Consider the following 26,971-nt stretch of genomic DNA (forward strand, 5'->3'; position numbering starts at 1 on the left):
AAATAAAATAAAATAAAATAAAATAAAATAAAATAAAATAAAATAAAATAGAAAGCAGAGAGATTCCATCCTTCACCCCAGTAAAACATCTTTCTCTACTTTTAAATATAGCATAGCTTCCCCTAACAGGATAAAAGAGATAATAGCCCAACGTTCAAGAAAAACAAAAGAACATTACTAGCTGGGACCTTAGTATCTGGGGCATGGCAATTTAAGTATAATTTTAAGAACATTCAAGGACAATTCTGACTTCCATAATAAGTTACCTTTTGGACTTAGATATATGATATGGGGGGGGGGGCTCACTATAAATAGAAATTTTCAAACCAAAACACAGCAAGGGTTCAATGTATATTGTAATGGATGTTTCAATGGATATGCTTTGATAAGCTCGATGTGATGCAGGTGCTTTAGAAATGAAGAATGTATAGAGCCAAGCTGTACAGCTTTACAAACATTTTGTGGAATTGGATCTATGATGAATTAGAATGTGTGTGGATAAAAGTCACTGGAAGCAATAAGAGATTTAGTGTTGACAACCAGTCTGCCATTCACTTGAGTGGCTGACTTCAGTGTAATTTATCTGTCACAGCCCGGACTCACTCTTGTTACGGCAGCAGTCATGAGCCTCGAGACTTGATGCATTTTCCAGCTCTTAGTAGTAGAAAAAAATATCCGTGAAAGTAACCCTTTGTGTATCATAATACAGTGTGGTCACTGGAAATTGATTTGTGTCATGAGATTATCAGGGTATGAGGACTCAAAGTTTGAGAATAGCAGTTCTTTTATAATACAAAACTATGTTTTAAAAAAGGTACGTATGCATATATATGTTCATCGTAAATACAGATCTCAGCCAAAGCACTTATTCCAAACACTAATTGCAGTGACACTCTGAGTTTTTAGGCATCCCCCACTTGGAGTGTCCTATAAATTTTATATATTGTCCAAATTCAAAATGTCTCCTGACTTGGAAGGATCATTAAGAGAATATACCCAGGAGGGGTGCCTGGGTGGCTCAGTCAGTTGAGCGGTCAACTTCAGCTCAAGTCATGATCTCACGGTTCCTGAGTTTGAGCCCCACATTGGGCTCTCTGCTGTCAGCGCACAGCCCACATTGGATCTTCTGTTCCCCCCTCTCTCTCTCCACCTCCCCTGCTTGCTCTCTCTCTCTCTCTCTCTCTCTCTCAAAAATAAACACTTAAAAAAAAAGAGAATATACTCCGGAAGGAGTCTATAAAACTGGGATTAGAACAGAGAAATCACTCTTACTCATCTTGAACACTTCCCTGAAGTCCGTCTCCTCCCACAGTGCTGCTCAGGGATGAATAAACAAGATTCTACAATGCTTCTAGGAAAAAGGGAGAGGCACAAAACAGTTGAGGTTGAGTTTATTTCCCTAACTCATCATTTGCTCAACCAGGCATATAGAGTCTCAGTTTCTACTTACAGTGTGATTGGCACCCCAGGGGTGTGTTCGTCAAGTAAAATGTTTATTAGGATGAATGGTCCAAATCCACCCCTAGTGGAAACCCTGTACGATTTAAATTTATAAGAACACTGGCGGAAGTCAAATCAAGTAACATGTTGCTTGAGCTAAAACCCATAAAAATATCAGGGTTACAACAACGAAGGCTATAAATAAAAGGATATCAGTGAAAAGATATGCAAATATTTATCTGTCAAATGCAACAAGAAAGAGAACCAAGTGTGTTTTTGTGAAAGTCATAATTGAAGGCAAATCTCAAGAGTAAGGAGGATAAATATATTTTGAAAAAAAATTGCTCTGTAAGGAAGGTATAATAATCATAAACTATAATACTGTAAATAATGTACCATTAAAATATATCAAGTCAAAAGCAAAGAGAAAAATGAGAAACAAAATTGGTGTGTAGTCTGAGAGCGCTTCTTCTAACTGCCAACAGATCAATTTGCCAAAATTAGAAAAAGACTCTTTTGATGCTATATTATAATGGAAGAAACAGATACATATGAAAAATTTACCATACAAATGGAAAATACACATTTCTTTTCATTCTTTTCACACCCTTGTAGAATTTAGGGAAAAAATAGCAAAACTATTGTATACAAAGCAGGTAGAAAAACAAAAGGGATAGATAGAATGTCAACAAGTAATGGATAAGCTGTAGAATATATCCGTGAAGAATAAAGATACAGCTAAAATTAGAAATGAAAAAGATTATAACAGATCAGAAAGAAGTATCTTAAAACAGAGCATTCCATGTTCAACTTGTATGTATTTAATGGAATCCAATTAAATGGAAAGTTTATAGGAAAATATAAATGATCAAAATTAACAAGAATTAGAAAACCTAAGTATATCCATTAATATAAAAACATGTAAATCAAGAACCATCACCAGCCACCCCCTCACTAAAAATAAAATGATTTTAGGGCCTGATAATTTTTTAAAGTCTATTTATTTTTATTTTGTGTGTGTGTGTGTGTGTGAGAGAGAGAGAGAGAGAGAGAGAGAGTGTGTGTGTGTGTGTGTATGTGTGTGGAAGGAAGGGAAGGGCAGAGAGAGAGAGAGAGAGAGACAGGGAGGGAAAGAGTCCCAAGCAAGTTCCATGCTGTCAGCACTGAGCTGGACACAAGGCTCCATCCCAGGTACCATGAGATCATGACCTGAACTGAAATCAAGAATCAGGCACTCGGGGTGCCTGGGTGGGTAAGTCAGATGAGCGTCCGACTTTGGCTTAGGTCGTGATTTCTCGGTCTGTGAGTTCGAGCCCCGTGTTGGGCTCTGTGCTGACAGCTCAGAGCCTGGAGCCTGCTTCGGATTCTGTGCCTCCTTCTCTCTCTGCCCCTCCCCCGCTCATGCTCTGTCTCTCTCTGTGTCAAGAATAAACATTAAAAATAAGAATAATAATAATAAAAGAATCAGACATTCAATGGACTGAGCCACTCAGATGCCCCTGGGGCTGGAAAATTTTACTGGTAATTTTTCTCAAGTATTCAGGATATAGATAAATATTCTGTTATATAAACTATTTGACAACATAAAAATTTAAAAATCTTTTGAATTTATTTTGTGAAGCTAACATACTCCTAATAATAAAACCTGGCAAGATAGCAAATAATTTGTAGATATAAATTAATTTTGCGAATATAGTATGAAAACCTAAATGAAATTGTATCAAACCAGACTGAACATTATATTAAAACAATAATAATAATAACCTTTGTAAACTACATGGGGATATTCTAGCCAAGGTGCATGCATCATATCAGTAGAACTAATAAAATAGACCACACTATTTTTAATGGGTACCTAGAAGACATGCAATAAAATTAATGACCTATTACAGACACAGAAAAATACTTCCTCCACATCCCAAAAGTGTCCTTAAAGAGAAATACTAGGAATACTTTTATTTAAATCAGCAACAAGAAAGGAAACGCACAAATACCATTATTTTAAAATCATTTGGAAATGTTTGGACCAATGCAATAAAGTATGGACAGGAATAAATGATTTAACTCTGAAAATAAGGAAACAAAGATACCATTATTTGAGGACAAAATGATATTCAGGCTACTCAAGACCCAATAGTGTCAACTCTAAATTTTAAAAAATTAATCAGAGTTAAGTCTACTACTTAGATACAAGGTAAATTTACAAAAAGTAATAGCTTTCTTATGTACCAACAGTAACCAATAAGAAAGTATAATAGGACAAAAAACTCCCTCAAAAGATAAGATACATGTTGGGGCGCCTGACTGGCTCAGTCAGTTGAGCATCCGACTTCAGCTCAGGTCATGATCTCGTGGTTTGTGAGTTTGAGCCCCACATCGGGCTCTGTGCTGACAGCTCGGAGCCTGGAGCCTGCTTCGGATTCTGTGTCTCCCTCTCTCTGGCCCTTCCCCTCTCGAGCTCTGTCTGTCTCTCTCTCTCAAAAATAAATAAACATTTTTAAAAATAATAAAAGATAAGATATATGTTAAGTTACACATTGGTCTGCAAGACCTAAATAAAGAAAACTACAATACCGTCTTAATGGGAAAGGAGAGATGGATGGGTGGCTGAAGGGAGAGAGGAAGGAATGGATGGATGGGGAGAAAGACAGGGAAAGAATCATAATAATTCACTGCTCCTGTATGAAATAAAACAGCTATGTATTGTGAGGCTTTTAATTTTTCTTAGATTTTTCAATGGTGTTAAATAACTAACAGATTCCAGTTGAAGTAATTCTGAGAGTGTTTAAAGTAAGAAACTAGCTGGGGCCCCTGGGTGGCGCAGTCGGTTAAGCGTCCGACTTCAGCCAGGTCACGATCTCACGGTCCGTGAGTTCGAGCCCCGCGTCGGGCTCTGGGCTGATGGCTCAGAGCCTGGAGCCTGTTTCCAATTCTGTGTCTCCCTCTCTCTCTGCCCCTCCCCCATTCATGCTCTGTCTCTCTCTGTCCCAAAAATAAATAAACGTTGAAAAAAAATTTTTTTTAAGTAAGAAACTAGATAAGGAAGAGAATAGCTAATAGTGTTTTGAAGCAATAATAGTGAAGCCTTGTCAATAATTCTCAGAAAGTTTTCTGAGGATATTTGCTCAGGTAAGGAATTGCTGGATCTGATTCGAATTATATAGTTTCATCGTTAAAAAACCTGAACTCAGAATTGCAACTTCTAAAACCGATTTCATTCCCTTATGAAATGTTGATCTTTATCTCTCTTTGCCTCAGTTTCTAATCTGTGAAACTGAGGTGATAATAGTACATTATTCAGAGGTACTACACACGCACATGCACAAACACACACACACACACACACACACACACACATATGGTACTTAAAATAACACATGTTCTTGTTCTTGTTATTGTTATGACTATTACTACTATTAGCAATAATGGTAGCATTGTTTCTAAATTGTTCTCCAGGAAAGGGGCAGCAATTTCTGTTTCTATCAGCAGAACCTAAGGGTGTCTGTTCCCCAAATCCTTTCCCACACCTGCTTTTTCCTCTTAAGTTTTGTTTGTTTGTTTGTTTGTTTGTTTGTTTGTTTGTTTGTTTTTGGGCCAAACAGATAATTGAGAAGTGATATCTCATTATTCCCAATTCTTATTTCTCAGATCGGTAATGAGACTGAGAATCTTTCTATGTGCTTATTAGTATTTTGGATATTAAAGAAGAATTTAGAATTATATCTGACTCCCCCAATCACTTCTCAGACTTTTGGCTAAGATCAAGTGTATATCTGTCTCCCGCAAATCCAGTTGGAGACTTAGTACTTACTCTTGTGAGATGGAAGTTTACTTCTGAAGGAAAAAGAGAGAAAAAATTATCTTTTTATACCAGAATACCTTGTATTCTAAAACATTTCTATAATTGCTTATATGTTTCAGGCATTTTGTTATGTTGATTCTTTCAGATTTTCTACATACACAATTATGTCATCTGAGAAAAAAAAGACCATTTATTTTATTTTTTCTTCCCAATATGTATACCCTTTATTCCTTTTTTTTTTTTTGTCTTATTGGATTACTAGGATTTTTAGAACAGTGTTGAAGAGTAATGATGAAAACAAATATCTCTGCCTTGTTTTTGATCTTAGCAGGAAAGCTTCAAGTTTCTGACCATTAATTATGATGTTAGTTGTAGGTATTTTCTAGATGTTTTTTTAATTAAGTTGAAGAAATTTCCCCATTCTTTGTTGAATATATCCAATGAAAGGTTATGATTCAAAATACATAAAGAAATTATAAAACTCAACACCAAAAACAAGAATAATTTGATTTAGAATGGGCAGAAGAAATGAATAGACATTTTCCCAAAGATGTTTCCTTATCAGATTCTTGATGTGCTGGATTACATTAAGTGAATTTCAAATACTAAACCAGTCCTTCCTAACTGAGATAAATCCTGCTTGGTTGTGTTGTATAAATTTTTATACATTATTGGATTTGATTTCCTAATACTTTGTTGCAGATGTTTGTATTGATGTTTATGAGAGATACTGGTCTGTAGTTTTCTTTTCTTGCAGTGTCTTTGTATGATTTCAGTATTAATTAGGGTAATATTGGCTTCATAAAATGATTTGGCACATATTCCCTTAGCTTTTATCTCTGGTAAGAGATTATAAAATTGGTATAATTTCCTCCTTAAACGATTGGTAGAATCTTCCAATAAACCCATCTGGGCCTTTTGCTTTCTTTTTGGGAGAGTTATTAATTATTGATTCAATTTGTTTAACAGTATAATTCTATTGAGACTATTTCTTCATGTATGTGTTTTGGCAGATTGTAACTTTCAGAGAATTGGCCCATTTCATCTAAGCAATCATATTGGTGAACATAGAATTGCTCGTTGTTTAATGTTCGTAGAATCCATCGTGGTATCTGTCTTTTGTTTTTTGGGTTTTTTTTTTTTTCTGGTAATTTGTGTTTTCTCTTTCTTTCCTTAATTAGCCTAACCAGAGGTTGATCAATTTTATCGATCTTTTCAAAGAATCAGTTTCTGATTTCATTAATTTTCTCTATTCCGTTTCCAATTTCACTGATTTTTAATTTTATTATTCCTTTTCAGCTACTTACTTTGATTTGTCTCTCTTTTAAAATTTTTTTAATGTCTATTTATTTTTGAGAGAGAGCGTGAATGGGGGAAGGGTAGAGAGAGAGACACACACAGAATCCTAAACAGGCTTCAGGCTCTGAGCTGTCAGCACAGAGCCCTTTGCGGAGCTCAAACCCATGAACCGTGACATCATGACCTGAGCCAAAGTTGAATGCTTAGCCCGACTGAACCACCCAGGCACCCAAATTGTCTTTTTTAAATAGTTTCTTAAGATTGAAACTTAGATTGGAGAGAGGGAAGACGGCGGCGTAGGAGGTCGATGGGCTCACCGCGCATCCTGCTGATCACTTAGATTCCACCTACACCTGCCTAAATAACCCAGAAAACCGCCAGAGGATTAGCAGAACGGAGTCGCCGGAGCCAAGCGCAGACAAGAGGCCCACGGAAGAGGGTAGGAAGGGCGGCGAGGCGGTGCGCGCTCCACGGACGGGCGGGAGGGAGCCGGGGCGGAGGGGCGGCTCGCCTGCCAAGCAGAGCCCCCGAGTCTGGCTTGAAAAAAGCTGAGGGGCCTGAAGGACTGTGTTCCGACAGCAAGCGCGACTTAGCGGCTGGGAGGTCATAAGTTAACAGCTCTGCTCAGAAAGCGGGAAGGCTGGAGGACAAAGGGAAGGAGAGCTGCTGAGCTCCCGGACGACAGAGTTCAGTTTCGTGGGGAACAAAGGCGCTCACCAGCGCCATCTCCCCTGCCCATCCCCCAGCCAAAATCCCAAAGAGAACCAGTTCCTGCCAGAGAACTTGCTCCCTCCCCGCAAACACCCAACTCTGCGCTTCTGCGGAGCCAAACCTCCGGCAGCGGATCTGACTCCCTGCTGCTGCCACAGGGCCCCTCCTGAAGTGGATCACCTAAGGAGAAGCAAGCTAAGCCTGCCCCTCCTACCCCTGTGCACCTTGCCTACCCACCCCAGCTAAGACGCCAGATCCCCAGCATCACAAGCCTGGCAGTGTGCAAGTAGCCCAGACAGGCCACCCCACCCCACAGTGAACCCCGCCCCTAGGAGAGGGGAAGAGAAGGCACACACCAGTCTGACTGTGGCCCCAGCGGTGGGCTGGGGGCAGACATCAGGTCTGACTGCGGCTCTGTCCACCAACTCCAGTTATACACCACAGCACAGCGGAAGTGCCCTGCAGGTCCTCACCACGCCAGGGACTATCCAAAATGACCAAGCAGAAGAATTCCCCTCAGAAGAATCTCCAGGAAATAACAACAGCTAATGAGCTGATCAAAAAGGATTTAAATAATATAACAGAAAGTGAATTTAGAATAATAGTCATAAAATTAATCGCTGGGCTTGAAAACAGTATAGCTGACAGCAGAGAATCTCTTGCTACAGAGATCAAGGGACTAAGGAACAGTCACGAGGAGCTGAAAAACGCTTTAAACGAAATGCATAACAAAATGGAAACCACCACGGCTCGGATTGAAGAGGCAGAGGAGAGAATAGGTGAACTAGAAGATAAAGTTATAGAAAAAGAGGAAGCTGAGAAAAAGAGAGATAAAAAAAATCCAGGAGTATGAGGGGGAAATTAGAGAACTAAGTGATACACTAAAAAGAAATAATATACACATAATTGGTATCCCAGAAGAGGAAGAGAGAGGGAAAGGTGCTGAAGGGGTACTTGAAGAAATAATAGCTGAGAACTTCCCTGAAGTGGGGAAGGAAAAAGGCATTGAAATCCAAGAGGCACAGAGAACTCCCTTCAGACGTAACTTGAATCGATCTTCTGCACGACATATCATAGTGAAACTGGCAAAATACAAGGATAAAGAGAAAATTCTGAAAGCAGCAAGGGGTAAACGTGCCCTCACATCTAAAGGGAGACCTACAAGACTCCTGACTGATCTCTCTTTTGAAACTTGGCAGGCCAGAAAGAATTGGCACGAGATTTTCAGTGTGCTAGACAGAAAAAATATGCAGCCGAGAATCCTTTATCCAGCAAGTCTGTCATTTAGAATAGAAGGAGAGATAAAGGTCTTCCCAAACAAACAAAAACTGAAGGAATTTGTCACCACTAAACCAGCCCTCCAAGAGATCCTAAGGGGGACCCTGTGAGACAAAGTACCAGAGACATCACTACAAGCATAAAACATACAGACATCACAATGACTCTAAACCCATATCTTTCTATAATAACACTGAATGTAAATGGATTAAATGTGCCAACCAAAAGACATAGGGTATCAGAATGGATAAAAAACAAGACCCATCTATTTACTGTCTACAAGAGACTCATTTTAGACCTGAGGACACCTTTAGATTGAGAGTGAGGGGATGGAGAACTATTTATCATGCTACTGGAAGCCAAAAGAAAGCTGGAGTAGCCATACTTATATCAGACAAACTAGACTTTCAATTAAAGGCTGTAACAAGAGATGAAGAAGGACATTATATAATAGTAACAGGGTCTATCCATCAGGAAGAGCTAACAATTATAAATGTCTATGCGCTGAATACCGGAGCGCCCAAATGTATAAAACAATTACTCATAAACATAAGCAACCTTACTGATAAGAATGTGGTAATTGCAGGGGACTTTAACACCCCACTTACAGAAATGGATAGATCATCTAGACACATGATCAATAAAGAAACAAGGGCCCTGAATGAGACATTGGATCAGATGGACTTGACAGATATATTTAGAACTCTGCATCCCAAGGCAACAGAATATACTTTCTTCTCAAGTGCACATGGAACATTCTCCAAGATAGATCATATACTGGGTCACAAAACAGCCCTTCATAAGTTTACAAGAATTGAAATCATACCATGCATACTTTCAGACCACAATGCTATGAAGCTTGAAATCAACCACAGGAAAAAGTCTGGAAAACCTCCAAAAGCATGGAGGTTAAAGAACACCCTACTAACGAATGAGTGGGTCAACCAGGCAATTCGAGAAGAAATTAAAAAATATATGGAAACAAACGAAAATGAAAATACAACAATCCAAACGCTTTGGGACGCAGCGAAGGCAGTCCTGAGAGGAAAAGACATTGCAATCCAGGCCTATCTCAAGAAACAAGAAAAATCCCAAATACAAAATCTAACAGCACACCTAAAGGAAATAGAAGCAGAACAGCAAAGGCAGCCTAAACCCAGCAGAAGAAGAGAAATAATAAAGATCAGAGCAGAAATAAACAATATAGAATCTAAAAAAACTGTAGAGCAGATCAACGAAACCAAGAGTTGGTCTTTTGAAAAAATAAACAAAATTGACAAACCTCTAGCCAGGCTTCTCAAAAAGAAAAGGGAGATGACCCAAATAGATAAAATCATGAATGAAAATGGAATTATGACAACCAATCCCTCAGAGATACAAACAATTATCAGGGAATACTATGAAAAATTATATGGCAACAAATTGGACAACCTGGAAGAAATGGACAAATTCCTGAACACCCACACTCTTCCAAAACTCAATCAGGAGGAAATAGAAAGCTTGAACAGACCCATAACCAGCAAAGAAATTGAATCGGTTATCAAAAATCTCCCAACAAATAAGAGTCCAGGACCAGATGGCTTCCCAGGGGAGTTCTACCAGACGTTTAAAGCAGAGATAATACCTATCCTTCTCAAGCTATTCCAAGAAATAGAAAGGGAAGGAAAACTTCCAGACTCATTCTATGAAGCCAGTATTACTTTGATTCCTAAACCAGACAGAGACCCAGTAAAAAAAAGAGAACTACAGGCCAATATCCCTGATGAATATGGGTGCAAAAATTCTCAATAAGATACTAGCAAATCGAATTCAACGGCCTATAAAAAGAATTATTCACCATGATCAAGTGGGATTCATTCCTGGGATGCAGGGCTGGTTCAACATTCGCAAATCAATCAACGTGATACATCACATTAACAAAAAAAAAGAGAAAAACCATATGATCCTGTCAATCGATGCAGAAAAGGCCTTTGACAAAATCCATCACCCTTTCTTAATAAAAACCCTTGAGAAAGTCGGGATAGAAGGAACATACTTAAAGATCATAAAAGCCATTTATGAAAAGCCCACAGCTAACATCATCCTCAACGGGGAAAAACTGAGAGCTTTTTCCCTGAGATCAGGAACACGACAGGGATGCCCACTCTCACCGCTGTTGTTTAACATAGTGCTGGAAGTTCTAGCATCAGCAATCAGACAACAAAAGGAAATCAAAGGCATCCAAATTGGCAAAGATGAAGTCAAGCTTTTGCTTTTTGCAGATGACATGATATTATACATGGAAAGTCTGATAGACTCCACCAAAAGTCTTCTAGAACTGATACATGAATTCAGCAAAGTTGCAGGATACAAAATCAATGTACAGAAATCAGTTGCATTCTTATACACTAACAATGAAGCAACAGAAAGACAAATAAAGAAACTGATCCCATTCACAATTGCACCAAGAAGCATAAAATACCTAGGAATAAATCTAACCAAAGATGTAAAGGATCTGTATGCTGAAAACTATAGAAAGCTTATGAAGGTAACTGAAGAAGATTTAAAGAAATGGAAAGACATTCCCTGCTCGTGGATTGGAAGAATAAATATTGTCAAAATGTCAATACTACCCAAAGCTATCTACACATTCAATGCAATCCCAATCAAAATTGCACCAGCATTCTTCTCGAAACTAGAACAAGCAATCCTAAAATTCATATGGAACCACAAAAGGCCCCGAATAGCCAAAGTAATTTTGAAGAAGAAGACCAAAGCAGGAGACATCACAATCCCAGACTTTAGCCTCTACTACAAAGCTGTCATCATCAAGACAGCATGGTATTGGCACAAAAACAGACACCTAGACCAATGGAATAGAATAGAAACCCCAGAACTAGACCCACAAACGTATGGCCAACTCATCTTTGACAAAGCAGGAAAGAACATCCAATGGAAAAAAGACATCTCTTTAACAAATGGTGCTGGGAGAACTGGACAGCAACATGCAGAAGGTTGAAACGAGACCACTTTCTCACACCATTCACAAAAATAAACTCAAAATGGATAAAGGACCTGAATGTGAGACAGGAAACCATCAAAACCCTAGAGGAGAAAGCAGGAAAAGACCTCTCTGACCTCCGCCGTAGCAATCTCTTACTCGACACATCCCCAAAGGCAAGGGAATTAAAAGCAAAAGTGAATTACTGGGACCTTATGAAGATAAAAAGCTTCTGCACAGCAAAGGAAACAACCAACAAAACGAAAAGGCAACCAACGGAATGGGAAAAGATATTTGCAAATGACATATCGGACAAAGGGCTAGTATCCAAAATCTATAAAGAGCTCACCAAACTCCACACCCGAAAAGCAAATAACCCAGTGAAGAAATGGGCAGAAAACATGAATAGACACTTCTCTAAAGAAGACATCTGGATGGCCAACAGGCACATGAAAAGATGTTCAGCGTCGCTCCTTATCAGGGAAATACAAATCAAAACCACACTCAGGTATCACCTCACGCCAGTCAGAGTGGCCAAAATGAACAAATCAGGAGACTATAGATGCTGGAGAGGATGTGGAGAAACGGGAACCCTCTTGCACTGTTGGTGGGAATGCAAATTGGTGCAGCCGCTCTGGAAAGCAGTGTGGAGGTTCCTCAGAAAATTAAAAATAGACCTACCCTATGACCCAGCAATAGCACTGCTAGGAATTTATCCAAGGGACACAGGAGTACTGATGCATAGGGGCACTTGTACCCCAATGTTCATAGCAGCACTCTCAACAATAGCCAAATTATGGAAAGAGCCTAAATGTCCATCAACTGATGAATGGATAAAGAAATTGTGGTTTATATACACTATGGAATACTACGTGGCAATGAGAAAAAATGAAATATGGCCTTTTGTAGCAACGTGGATGGAACTGGAGAGTGTGATGCTAAGTGAAATAAGCCATACAGAGAAAGACAGATACCATATGGTTTCACTCTTATGTGGATCCTGAGAAACTTAACAGGAACCCATGGGGGAGGGGAAGGAAAAAAAAAAAAAAAGAGGTTAGAGTGGGAGAGAGCCAAAGCATAAGAGACTGTTGAGAACTGAGAGCAAACTGAGGGTTGATGGGGGGTGGGAGGGAGGAGAGGGTGGGTGATGGGTATGGAGGAGGGCACCTTTTGTGATGAGCACTGGGTGTTGTATGGAAACCAATTTGACAATAAATTTCATATATAAATAAAAAAAAAGATTGAAACTTAGATTATTGATTTTATATCTTTTTTCTTTTCTAATATATGCATTCAGTGCTGCAAATTTCCCTCTAAGTATTGCTGTCTCTACATCCCACACATTTTTTGATAAGTTATATTTTCATTTATATTTAGTTCAAAATATTTCTAAATCTGTGTTGAGGTTTTGTTCTTTGACCTACATGTTTTTTAGAAGTGTGCTGTTTAATATCAGATATTTGGGGAGTTTTCAGATCTCTGCATCTATCTTTCTGCTATCAGTTTCTACTTTAATTCCATGATGTTCTGAGAGCAGACATTGCAGAATATCTTTCCTTTCAGATTTGTTAAGATGTGTTTTATGGCTCATTATGTGGTCTTTCTTGGTAAATGTTCTATGTGAGTTTAAATAGAATATATAATCTGCTATTTTTGGATGAAGTAGTCTATAGATATCAATCATATCCAGTTGATTGATAGTGCTGTTCATTCAACTGTGTTCTTACTGCATTTCTACTTGTTGGATCTGTTCATTTGATAGATGGATTTTAAGTTCTTAAAGCTATAATGGTCGATTGATCTATTTCTCCTTACAGTTTTTATCAGTTTTTTCCTTTATGTATTTTGGTTCTTTCTTGTTAGGTGTATACATTAATGGTTGTTATGTCTTGAAATATTGACCATTCTATCATTAGCTAAAGCCTCTCTCTGTCCTTGGTAACTTTTCTTATCTTAAAGTCACTTCTGTTTGAAATTAATATAGCTACTCCCACTTTTTTGTAAAAAAATTAGTATTAGCATGGTATATTTTTTCCATCCATTTATTTTAATCTAGATGTGTCCTTATATTTAAGTGGGTTTCTTATAGACAAGATATAGTTGGCTCTTGCTTTTTAATTCACTCTGATAATCTCCATCTTTTGCTTGAGATATTTAGACCATTGATTTTTTTTATTATTTTTTTTTAATTTGCTTTAATGTTTGTTTATTTTTGAGAGAGAGAGAGAGAGAGAGAGAGAGAGAGAGAGAGAGAGAGAGGGAAGCAGAGTGTGGTGGAGCAGGGACAGAGAGAGAAGGAGACAAAAAATCTGAAGCAGGCTCCAGGCTCTGAGCTCTCAGCACAGAGCCCAATGTGGGGCTCGAACTCACAACTCACGAGATCATGATCTGAGCCGAAGGTGGACACTTAACCAACTGAGCCACCAGGTGCCCCTAGACCAGTGACATTTAAGGAGATTATTAATATAGCTGGATTAGTAGCTATCATATTTCTTCCATTTGCTATTTTTTGCCCTTGTTCTTTGTTTTTGTTTTTATCTTTCACTGTTTTTTCTGCCTTTTGTTGTTTTAATGGAGCATTTTATGCTCGCTTAGGACTCCACTCTCTCTCCCTTTTTAGTATATCAATGACAATATTTTTAAGTAGTTATCCTAAAGTATGCGGTATGTATTTATAACCAATCCAACTCCACTTTCAAATAACCCAAACCAACTTCAATGGTAGTGCAAGTACCTAATAATAACAAAATGTTCCTAATTCTTTCCTCCTACCCCTTATATCATTGCTGTCTTTCATTTCACTTATACATATGTGTATATTTATTTATCAAATTAAATTCACTTTTGATCATAGTATTTTGAACAAAGTGTTAACTATTATATCTATGAAGAACAAACAGAAGAAAATCTTTATTTTGCATTGACTTATTTATTCTCTGATGCTCTTCTTTTCTTTATGTGAATCTAAATTCCTGACCTATATCATTTTCCTTCTCTCTGTAGGATTTCTTTTAACATGTCTTACAATGCAGGTTACTGGCAACAGATTTCCTTAATATTTTTTTATTGCCTCAGTAAGTGTATATTTCTCCTTTTACTTTTCAGGGTATTGAACTCTAGGTTGGTGGGTTTCTTCTTTCAGCACTACGTATTTCATTCCATATGTTTTCTTGGTTCGTTTTTGAGGAGACATTGGATGTAACTCTTTTTTTCTTTCTCCAGGTTAAGTGCTTTTTTTCCTCAGGAATTTTTCACGATTCTCTTTGTGTTTTTTGAGGTTTGAACGTGATAATGCCTACGTGTAGTTTTTGTGGCATTTAACCTGCTTAGTTTTCTGTGAGCTTATTGTACCTGAGGTTTGGTGTCTGATATTAATTTGGGGAAATTCTAAGTCATTTTTGCTTCACATATTACTTCTGTTCCCATTCTCTCTTTTACCTCCTTCTGATAAGCCTATTAAATGTATATTATACCTTTGTAGTTATCCTACATTTTTTGAATATTTTATTCTTTTTTTCAGTCTTTTTCTCTTTGTTTTTCAGTATTGGAAAATTTAATTGTCATATCCTCAAGCTCAGAGATTGTTTTTTCAGCCATGTCTACTCTATTTCGGATCCCATGAAATCATTCGTTACCATATTTTTGATCTTTGGTGTTTCTTTTTTATTTCTTAGAATTTCCCTTTCTCTGCTTACATTGTCCATCTGTTTTGCATATTGTCTGCTTTTTCCATTAAATCTCTTATCCTATTAATCACAATTCTTTTTAAATTCTTTGTCTGATAATTCCAACATTCCTGCCATACATGGTGCCTCCTCTGATGCTTATTCAATCTCTTCAAACTATGTTTTTCTGCCTTTTAATGTGCTTTGTCATTTTTTGTTGAAGGGCAGACATGATGTGCTAGACAGACATGGGGCAGTAAATTGGTCACTACTAATGTGGTATAAGGTGTGGGGTGAGGGAACGCATTCTTTAGTCCTCTGATTAGGTCTCATTCTTTGTTTGGGTCAGCCTGTTCTCCTGGACTGTGAACTTCTCAATGCTTCGTGCTCCCCTTCACCCATTTGGTGAGATGTCTGCAGGGCTCGGAGTTTGTCTGTTTTCCTTCCCCCATGTTGAAGGCTAGAGAGAGCTGGATTTGGGTATTCCCTTTCCCTCAGAATTATTTATCTCTGATAAAAACCCCAGCAGGTTAGTCTCTGATAAAATAGTTTCTCCTGAAAGCAAGCCTTGTTAAGAACAGAATGTTCTTATTTCAAAATACTACATGGGTTCTATTCCTTTCCCCTGCCAGAAACACAGGGGAATTTTTCTCTGCTATTCACTGTGAGAACCTGATAGAGCTCCTGGAGGTACAGCTCACAGAAACGTAGGGAACCACCTATGACTACGTTCCCTAGAGTTGTAGCTCTCCAGCTTGTCCACACTGACCCTCCAGCAATTCATAAATCACAGTTCAGGTTTGTCTACCCCAGTACTAGCTCCTGGGGCACTTCCTACTCACGGGTTTCAGCTCCAATAAATTAGGATTCTCAGGATTTACATGTGTTTTTTTCCAGTTTGGGAGATAGTGATTTCCTCTATGACCTCAGTCTTAGATGTACCACATCTAAGAAGAGTTGTTGATTTTTCAGTTCATTCAATTTTTTACTTGCTTTTAGGACAAAGTGTGATGCTAAGCTGCTTATACACTGAAAACCGGAAGTCAGGGTGGCTGGCCCATTCTTTAATTAGGTTATTTGCCTTTTTATTATTGAGTTGTGATTGTTCATGCTGGCTTAGAGTTTATGTCCCAATTTCAGAAAGAAAATCATTCTACTTTGCAAGGCATGACATTTAATTATACCATTTAATTGATCTGAAACTAAATAAGAAAGTGAAGAATAAATGTTTCATTTGGGGCAATTTAAAATTTTAGACTCAAAACTCAGGATTTTAGGTGTTCTTTTATTACCATAAACATTCTGATTTTTTACGCTGTTTTTCTTATACAGAGTCTAAAATTTTAGATCACCGTCTTTACCAGAAAAATAGCCTAACAACAGTCATATTTGACTTCAAATCTAGTCTCTCATACTTAATCTTCTTCAGTAAGACTTGAGATGAAAAATCTACATTTCTGAGGTGTCAGGAGTACTGTTGAAACATATCGGTCTGCTATTATAATAAACATAGGGAGATATCTTTCCCAGTAGTTCTCCTGGGAGAGGACATAATTGTATTCTCTGTGAGTGCTTAGGCCTCCTTTTTCTGGCTCACACATAGTCTACTGACATGAAAGGAAGGGTGTCTAGACAAGGGCTGTTGTTGTTAACTTATTTTGAGTCATCAGTACAGCCCCTCAAAACAACCCTGTAAGGATAAATTTTGGTGAATAATTACCCCATACTCACTGTTCTCGCTCCCTCGGATCTCTTGATGGGAGGAACCCAAGGAAAAGGCAGAGGATGAAGGAACCATTTTAGATATAGTGCATATAGGTTGGCTGCCCAAAAAAGGAGGCAATATTTGTAGGTACAGAGAGATCTGGAGGAGTGTAGCCAGTCGTGTTTGCAAAGTTGGCTATAACAGCATCCCATATTCAACATCTTCTTTCAGTATGACTTGAGACCCTTCCCCATTGAGTGGTAAAATCTATGACTTTCCCCTTAAAACCTACTCCTCTATGACTTCTTTGAGCAATAAAGAACAGCGGGAGTGACGCTATGTGATTTCTACGGCTAGCTCATAAAAATGCATGCATTTCTATCTTGTTCCATCAGCACCATTTCTCTTGGAATCCAGCCACCATAATATGAGGAAGCCCAAGCACACTGTGGAGAGGTCTACCTCAAGAGGAACTAAAGTCCCCAGTCCACAGGTATGGCTGAATTCCCAGCCAACAGCCCACCTCAACTTGCCAAACGTGTAAATGGGCTTGCCAGTCCCCTGCCAGCCACCTCAGCTGATGAGATTTATAACAGAGATGACTTTCCCCACTGATCCCTGTTCAAATTACATATTCCAGAGCAGAATAAATGATCACTGTTATTGTAAGCCATTAAGTTTTGAGTAATTTATTACATAGCAATAGTAATTGAAACTAGAAGTAAAAATACATTTGACACACTCAGTCAAGGTTTCATGAAACAATTACTTTTTATTCCTTTGTATGAGTAGATTCCTGTTCTTATATACTAGTCTTTTTATTCTACAATGGATGAATCTACTATCTCTAAATTTTAAGCTCTGATACAAGGACTTAAAAAGAGAGAGAGATTTAATCCACAAGTTAAATTGTCACTCAGGGTAGCCTCTCATGATGTGAAATGCTTTCATGCTATGTCAGACTTGACCCCTAAATCCAAAGGAATCCTTGGGCTTTGTGCTGTTGGCATGGAGTCTGCTTGGGAGTGTCTCTCACTCCCTCTCTCTCTCTGCCCCTCCTCTGCTTGTGCTCTCTCTCAAAATAAATAAATAAACTTAATTTTTTTTAGAAAAAAAGGAATCCTGGAATGATTCATGTTGACAAATAGTAAACTTCTGTATGAATCTATAGACATTTTGTCAACGTGCTGAATTATTTCAGTATCTACTGTTTTGTTTTGTTTTTAATTATGGTGAACATACCAAGGCAGTCTGATTACAAGGAAATAAGCCTTGTCGTTGACCTCTAGTACCTGTTTCATAAATACTGGTTTTCTCACCCATGCGCTGTTCTCAACTTATGAGCCCATCAGTAAACAGCCTAACTTCATGCTTTTCTCATGCAATTATTAGTTGCAGAATTTTAAAGTTAGGGAAAGACATGAGTGATTATTTAGAACGTTTTAGTTGTAAATGAAGTGAAGATGAAGAATGGAAATGTTAGGAGGTATCAAGATTGTTAACCCTGACTACACTTTAGAATCAGATAAAGGGTCTCTGTTTCCTAGTCCATTCCGATTTGATTGTTCTGGAATGTGGCCCAGGCATTTCTGGTATTTTTTAAAACACTCTTCAGATGAGTTTACTGTACAGCCAGCATTGAGCACTGCTGGATTTAGTGAACTGGAGAGCCCCATGTTTTGCAAAGCACAGACCATGTACTCATAGGCCATATATAATAAGGTAGAATGTGAGAGATCTAGTATGTTTTTAATTGTCTTTCAATCATTAGGTTAAATCAAGGAAAATGGTTCAGTATGATGTTCAGTTTGTCACTAACGATTCTCTAATACTTGCTCAAGTCCCCTTTTAATTAAAAGAGCAAAGGTCTCAGTCTCAGAGATTTTGAAAGTGTCCGGCTAATACCCATGTACATTATTGTGGACAGTGTGTCCTTTGTGCTGTTTTCTACTCACCGTATTCATTTTGGCAGGTAATGATTATTTTGGTCAGCAGTTTTCTGTTTAAGATGAAAATATACATTTTCCATATCAATTTCCATATAAATATAAGCTTAAGAAAGTTTATAATTTTAAGAAAAAAGTAAGGAGCATTTGGTACTAGGATACAGGAAACCAAATTGTGGAGGTGTGACTCTAGTGAATGAAGTCATTAGAAAACATTGAGTTAAAATTACTTTGGGAACAAAGAGTAAGCATCCTGAAATCACGGATGCTTAGTTAGGTCCTCCATCAACACACTGCCCTCCAGAAAAAAAGTGTCCCATATTGTTAATACGAACTTGATTTGCAGTAGAAAAGCTGATACCTTACAGCAAACGAGCACTTGACATGACCTAAAATATGCATGAAGTGCCTTTGACTGAGTTTTTGTCATCTTTTATGTGTCACTCTTCCAAAAACCATTATGATGGAACAAGCTGGAGCTCTCAATCCAGTAAGGGAACAATTATTCCAAATTGTTGGTATCAAAGAAAATAAAGCAAATTTTGATATGAATAGACAACACATTTTCTGCCTTTAGTATCATCTGTTCAGACAGCTAGGCTTCAGAAAATTTCCAAGATGTTAATCAGTCAACAAACTAAGACTGTTAGTGTTAGGACCTGTTTTTCCGGTCTCAGGACTGCTAATTATTTCTCCTCCTTGCCTGAACAGTGTACATCTGTAATGGAAGTGACCTTACTGCAGCTGTTTTGGATTGATGGTGGGGGCACATTGTAATTTGGTTGGTCAGATATTCATGTCTACCAACAATTCCTTCAGGGACCTTCACAGAGGAAAACACCACCCAGGTTCCAAAAGGAACCAGCAGGTTTGACTGTTTTCAAGGCACCTGCATATGATTTGCATGCAGTGTCAGGATTTGGAAGGCAACCCAGCGACAGGATGAATGATTAACATTGGAATCTATGCAATAACAGGCCGTGTAAAGCGACGAAAAGGAGGTGGATCACTTATTCAACCTCGCCTTCCAAATAGCCGTCAAAGGCTTTTTTTCCCCCCGTAAACTGGAAAATTATGCTTCTTGGCAGTCCAGCAGCAGCATTTACATTGAGAGTGCTTACTAGGAAATTAGTTTTTGCTGATAATTTGTTATATTGAAGTTTGTGCTACATTTGCACTGTTCAAGAGGTTTCCTGAGTTCTAAGGTTTATTTTATACCTTGATTTTTAGCATATGGTAGATATCAAAGTGTACTTTCAGCCAACCTATAATTATTAATGATCTGTCTGCTTATTTGTTTTTGCCTGGCATGGGTTATCACATCATGTAGTATTTTTTTGAGAGCAGAGCACTCTTTAAATTACATCAAAAATTCCATTAGCATCATCACCTAAGAAAATATAGGGAAAAGTTAATAAGCTCCTCTTCTATATTTCATGCACACTGAATTTTCCCTTAGCATTTATTTCAAAGATGATTTGGCTTATAAATCCATTTACTGTTTATACCTGTAACATGTTCTAGATGTAATTTTTTTCTAGGGGACATCTACATCATTAGATGAACAAATAATTGGATAATCAAGTAAATCTAGCAAAGCCTTAACATTTTTTTTAAGTAGAAAACACTTAAAATTTCATTGTCATCAAGGTATAAATATGAACCTGAAACTATCTGCAGTGAACTTTAAGTTTTCTGGGGACAAATCAACAATTTGTGGATTAACTATACCCCTGATAGCCTCTCTCCCCTGTACTCCTAAATAGTCTATGTTCTCACTTGCCTTAGCATTTTTGTATATGTTTAAGTGCCTTTTCTCTAACCCTCTTTTTCTAGGTAGCTTGTACTCGTATTGCAAATATCAGTTCAACTATCAATTCACCAAAACTCCAGAAAATCATAGATACCTCTATGTACCTCGAGCTTGCGTTATTACTTTGTAATTTTACATTGGTATGTTGTAGTCATTTGATTAATGACTGTCTTTTCAACTGCAAACTCCATGAACATATGGACAGTTATTTTTTTCACTGTTGTATCCCTCGTGACTGAAGTACAGGAGGATGCTTAATCAGTAGTTTTGAGTAAATTATCTTATTTTTAAAAGATAGGGCATTTCAGAAAATCTACAATTCATATAACTTAGTGAAATGTCTCCTGTTTTTCAGAGTCCTGTAAGGATTAGAATAGGCCTGTCCCATTAGTAAAGGCTCCATTTCTGAGTAAATCTCTGATCAGTGGCACTGAAAAGGGAAAGACTGAGAAGTGCACTGCTGTGCTTTGAGAGGGAGATCTAAGGGAAGTAGGGATGGGAGATTTTTTAAAAAATGAAGCTTTGACTCTGCATCTGTCCAGTTCTGGTCCACTGTATTTGAAGGAAGAGGAGAAAAGGATGAGTTCAGGAAAACAATACAAAGAAATACTAACAGACTAATTTAATAGATAACAAGCTACAAGCTATTTTTTTTTAATTTAGATTCAAGTTAGGTAACATACAGTTTAGTGTTGGTTTCATGAGTAGAATGTATCGATTCATAACTTACATATAACATCCAGTGCTCATCCCAACAAGTGCCCTCCTTAATACCCATCACTCATTTAGCCCAGCCCCCCACCTGTTCCCCTCCAGAAAACTTCTGTTGGTTCTCTGTATCTAAGAATCTCTTATGGTTTGCCTCCCTCTTTTTTTCTTTTTTTTTATTCCCTTCCCCTATGCTCATCTGTTAAATTCCACACATGAGTGAAATCATATGGTATATGTCTTCTTCTGACTGTTTTACTAAGCGTAATACACTCTGGTTCCATCTGCATGGTGCAAATAGCAAGCTTTCATTCTTGTTGATTGCCAAGTAATATTCCATTGTGTGGATGTATGTGTGTATGTATATGTATATGTATATGTATATGTATATGTATATGTATATGTAAGTGTGTGTGTATATATATATATATATATATATATATATATATATACACACACACACACCACATTTTCTTTATCCATTCATCAGTCCAAGCTATTTTTTATTCAAAGAATTAATAGTGTTCCTAAGAATGTGCTTGATGGTTTTAATGTTCCTAAGTTGTTTCATTTGAATCTAAATATATCTAAGTAATGCATGACATTTTATTGATAAATATGTTAAGAAAATAATCTAGTGAATACTGCTTTGCCACATTTTGACAACTTTTTTCAGTTTTCTTGAGTTCTACTTTACTAATTTTCCTGGTGTTTTTCTGGACATACCTCTTCTCTCACCTTTATCACAGTCAGTCAGCAATCAACTATATTGTAACCAAGAGCAATGAAAAACTGATGAGGACAAGAACTGGTTTGACATAAGTGAAACTTCCCTTGGGAATTTTCTTTTCCTTTTTTATCTTTTTGCAATGTCAGAATATTCAATTACATCTTGATAAGAAATTATAGGATGTTCTAATTGGCACAATTACTTACATTATTATTACCAAATATTTCATTCTTGTGAAAGAAATTGGAGTTTAGAATTAGAATCATGTTATTTTACAACTTCAGCCTATAATGTGGAGCATATAAACATATAGCCTTATGTAGTAATGACTGAATTTTGAGAGCTATTATATTCGACCAAAAAATGCACAGATCATAAGTGTATAACTCAATGACTTTTTACAAAATGAACACACTCAGGTAACCAACACTGAAATCAGGAAACAGCATGACCCATATCCTAGAAATCTTGATGGTGCTACCCATCCTTTGAAAGAAAACCACAATCTACATCTGCGATACGACAGATTACTATAATGTTATCTCTTCTGATTTATGTCATTGATGCTGAGACTCAGCCATGTTGACGTATGTAGTTATGGTTCATTCATTTTCATGGTCTAATAGTATTTCCTTAAGTGAGTGTTCCACTACTTATTTATTGTGATGGACATTAAGTTGTTTGTATAGTTTAGCTCTTATGGACAGTGCTGCTACACACGTTTTTGTAAATGTCTTTGATGAGCATAGGCATACATCTCTGTAAGGTTTATACTTACAAATGGAATTCTTGGGTCATAGATTATGCTTATGTCCTGCCTCAGTGGATACTTCTAGTTTTCCAGAATGGTTGTACTAATCATCATGAGTTCCAGTTCCTCCCACATCCTCAGCAGGGCTTGGAATTGTCTATCTCATTTATTCTAAAGTTATCTACAAATGGTCTGTGGCATGTAATTTAGTTTAACTTTCAATAAATAACTTTCCTATATTTATGAAAATAATTTGTTTCACATGTATATATCTGTTACCCTGGCATGGGTTTACATTCTAGAGAGCAGAGACCATGTATTAGATACTTTGCTATCCTTGAGTGAACCTAACATGGCAAACATTCAATGAACTTTTGTTAAGATGAATCTTAACTCTCTGTACTGATCCATTAAAAAAATAGATAAAGAGAGAAGAAACAGTTGAAGAGGAACAATACAAATGTGCTTTATTGAGAGAGACAGAAATTAAAGAGAGCAGCCATCTTAAATTTTGCTAAATTTTATTTTCCATTTACGTATTCATCCCCTCAACTTTATGTTAGTGCTGGAAAAAAGTCACTGGTTCCTGCTGTCTACACCTCTTAGTTAATTGCTTCTTTTTTCCACTCTACATTGTAAAAAGATAATTAAAAATTCTATTTTCCCTGATGGTGAGCCCAACTACATTTCTTCAGGAAGGTGATTTGGTTTTGACATAAGCAAACTAATTATTTCTTTCTTCACCCATTCATACCATAAGTGAAAAGAAATGACAAGTCAATATCTGTCTCTTCCTTACTCTTTCAACAGGTACAAACAGCAAGTGTGCCTAAAAGATGTATTTATATGTCTAAGGGCATAAAGAAAGTCCAGTTCCAACTTCCTTTTACCGAACTGCTTTCAAAATAAGCAAATAAACATAAGCAAGAATAAGAACTGACCTAATGCCTTGATGGAATTTAATAGTAACGGTTCTTACTTCCCTGAAAATAAGAGATTTCTATAGAAATGATAATCAACCTCCTGTGAGTGTATGGAGCTCATAAAACCTGAAGAGTTTCTAAAGGTCAGCAAGCATTGAAAGTTTTGTCCTGAGGATAAATTTCTAAATAACCCTGAGGAGAAAGAGAGGGAGGGAAAGAAAAAAGTTCAACTTGAAAGTAAAATGTGCAAACTTAACAGTTTTTGGATTATCATTTAATTACAGCCATCAATCACCTCACATCTGCTTTCTCCCAGTACTCAAGAAATTCAGGCTAAAGCCACAGAATCTGACCAACAGAGAATATATAGCCCATTAAGAATCCAAAGGATAGGAAGCAATATTTGAGGAATTACCCTGTAGGAGATCTTAGGAAATTACCTAGAAGCACGGTAGTGGAATCCATCTTTTAAAAAATACTAGGAAAACTTAAGAGTAAAACTGTCCTTTTAATTAATACGATAAACACTATTGCTTCCTCTTATGTACTAGTTTAGAGATTTTTCAGTAAGTGATCATGTTCAAAGAGCTTTACTTGCCAAATCATTTTATTTTAATCCATATTTTTACTAATGCGTGCAACTGGCCTGCAGTAAATACTTTTATGAACATGATTTTATATTCTTTTAAAATGAGGACATTTGAAGTTGAGCTTTTAGAAATACATTTGCTCCATTAATTGGTGCTAGAGGATGCCAGCAAATGTCTTTATGGACAGCTGTTATTTTTCAGGTTTAAAGTGTTTTAATTTCTTCTTATTGAGGGGTTCATACTGACTGTTCCTAAATTCTGTATTGAAAGAATTAAATGGCTTTAGGCTTTTTAAGCTCCAATGTGTTCAGAAAAGTGTTTCAACCATGGTAATCCTCTTGTCCTGCTGTATTTATCTCCCACCAGATACCTAAATGCTTCTCTCCTCTTCTCAGGCAGATAATTGCAGAGAGGTTGGAACCAGAGAGAAGAGTTGAGCTGGTGCTGAGCTGTGGATATAAAAATAAGTGTCATCCTAGTGGATGGAAGTAAATAGACTCTGAGACCATAATCTCTGCCCTTATTTACTTTTGAAACCATAAATGCCCAGAAGGAAGCTTGTGATTTATTTATATACAGAAATCTCTATCTGCAATCACATATTGTTTTTAACATGTTTTTATTTCCATACATTCCATTGTAGCAATCTTCCGTCTTGAACCACCTTGGTCTTCTCTCTAAAAATGGGTTTCATCTCCATGGTGTTGTTGGCTACAGCCTTCAAGACTGTCTGTGTTTTCAAAATGACAGTGTGTTCCTTACCTGTTTTTTCCCAACAGAGTTCATCTGGAGATTTAATGATCAGAAACATTCAGCTGAAACACAGTGGAAAATATGTGTGTATGGTGCAGACGGGGGTGGACAGTGTTTCATCTGCCGCCGACCTCATAGTAAGAGGTAGATATGAATGCCTCAGTGGTTTTTTGTGTGTTTGTTTGTTTTACATTTCCACTAATAATTTCATACTGGAGGAAAAACCATGAGACCACATATGAGCATGTGAGTTATATTATTGATTTGATCCCCCCCCCAAATAGTCTATAGAGGATGTGACAATAAGGAGGGTGCTAATTCAACAAAATAAATATCTCAGCTCTGCCCTTCAAATAGCTCTCACTGTAATAAGCATTTCACAGCTGCTGCCAAGCTGATGTGTTTTTGAGCATGTCATTAATACAGCAACAGTGTTTAATATGAAAGGGAATAGTGATAGTGTGTATATGACAACTTCCAGAACACCAGGATCATCCAGAATGCCTGAGAGAATTTGCCAGTCTGAGCTACTGTCCAAGGTATTGCTTTGCTACTGGGCTGAAAAACGACCAGACGACATGATAGAATAAAACAACTCCAGCCAGCAAACTAGGAACTACAGATGTGCATCAGTTAATTAAAAGAAAAGAAATCATGCCAAAAGTAAAAGATGCAGAATTTGGAAAGGTGCAGGAATCCTACTGAACAGAGGCCTCAAAAAGCAAGTGTCATTTGCAGGCCTAGAATACTATGATTTTGAAATTACTGAATCACATCCAGATTGAATATCTAAAAGCAGAAATGTCAAAAAGAAAAAGTGGTTATTGTATTGCTAGGCAAATGCCCTTCTTCCCGAGTAGTTTTGAAATTAGGATCAGTTGTAGGTATTGAATGGATCATGTGACACATTCTTCACTTTGGTATAAAAGATGACATTTATGGAATTACTACCGAGTGTTTTCATTTTTGTTTTCCTTAGGTTCACCTGGACCACCAGAAAATGTGAAGGTAGATGAAATTACAGATACGACAGCCCAACTCTCTTGGAAAGAAGGTACAGATAACCACAGCCCAGTTATATCCTATTCTGTCCAGGCGAGGACCCCTTTCTCCGTGGGTTGGCAAACTGCCACAACAGGTAAAAGAAGAGAGTCAAATGCCATTGGTACATATAAATGGATTTTAAGTCAGCGCCAAGACATGCAGACTGTCACTTCTCTGATATATTCCTTTTTAGTGCCTGAAATCATTGATGGGAAAACACACACAGCTACTGTAGTCGAGTTAAATCCATGGGTGGAATATGAATTTCGGGTTGTAGCCAGCAACAAAATTGGAGGTGGAGAACCCAGTTTACCCTCAGAAAAAGTAAGAACTGAAGAGGCAGGTTAGTGTTTTTGTTTTCTGAGTAAAATGGGTTAATAGGGTGTGAATTTCCATTTCTCTTGGCACTGGTCTCCAGGCCAGCAGGGAATCAACCTCAAAAATCCATTATTGCAATTATCTGACCTATCTAATGGCAGAACTGGCCATATGGCATTTGTCAAAAGACACTCATATAAGTGATTCTAATGTAATGTGACATTTCCAAAAGTTCAGTCCATCATCAGCGTTTATTAGTGCATGTTGAGTGAATATGTTTTTGTCACTTAAGGTTATAATTACTATCTGACATAGTCACCCTGTTAACAAGGGAAATGCTGTTTTCATTTATAACAAGCATTGACAAATTGGTAGGATAATGACATTTGGGAGTTCTGCTGCTAGGAAATCTCATTTTGCCACCATGCTCCATGAATGAGCTCAAGTTACTGGTGATTAGGAATATTTTGACCCCTCAATGATTAAGAGAGAATCATTGTTAAAATTTTATA

At 37.4% G+C, this 26,971-nt stretch overlaps 1 protein-coding gene across 3 annotated transcripts in view; it reads left to right on the top strand.

Moving 5' to 3' along the window:
* Positions 1-26,971, top strand: part of CNTN3 (contactin 3) — a 352,529-nt gene that overhangs the window by 288,861 nt on the left and 36,697 nt on the right. For 2 of the 3 annotated variants that reach the window (XM_040492151.1, XM_040492152.1), the window contains exons 14-16: positions 25,124-25,241; positions 26,077-26,235; positions 26,335-26,484. In XM_040492151.1, coding sequence (XP_040348085.1) covers positions 25,124-25,241; positions 26,077-26,235; positions 26,335-26,484 — 427 coding nt within the window. The remainder of the gene's footprint in view (positions 1-25,123; positions 25,242-26,076; positions 26,236-26,334; positions 26,485-26,971) is intronic. The other variant, XM_040492153.1, reaches the window with a different exon arrangement.

The sequence above is a fragment of the Herpailurus yagouaroundi genome, unplaced genomic scaffold, assembly GCF_014898765.1.
Source record: "Herpailurus yagouaroundi ecotype Mexico unplaced genomic scaffold, PumYag 183, whole genome shotgun sequence".
In the NCBI taxonomy this organism is placed as follows: Eukaryota; Metazoa; Chordata; class Mammalia; order Carnivora; family Felidae; genus Herpailurus; species Herpailurus yagouaroundi.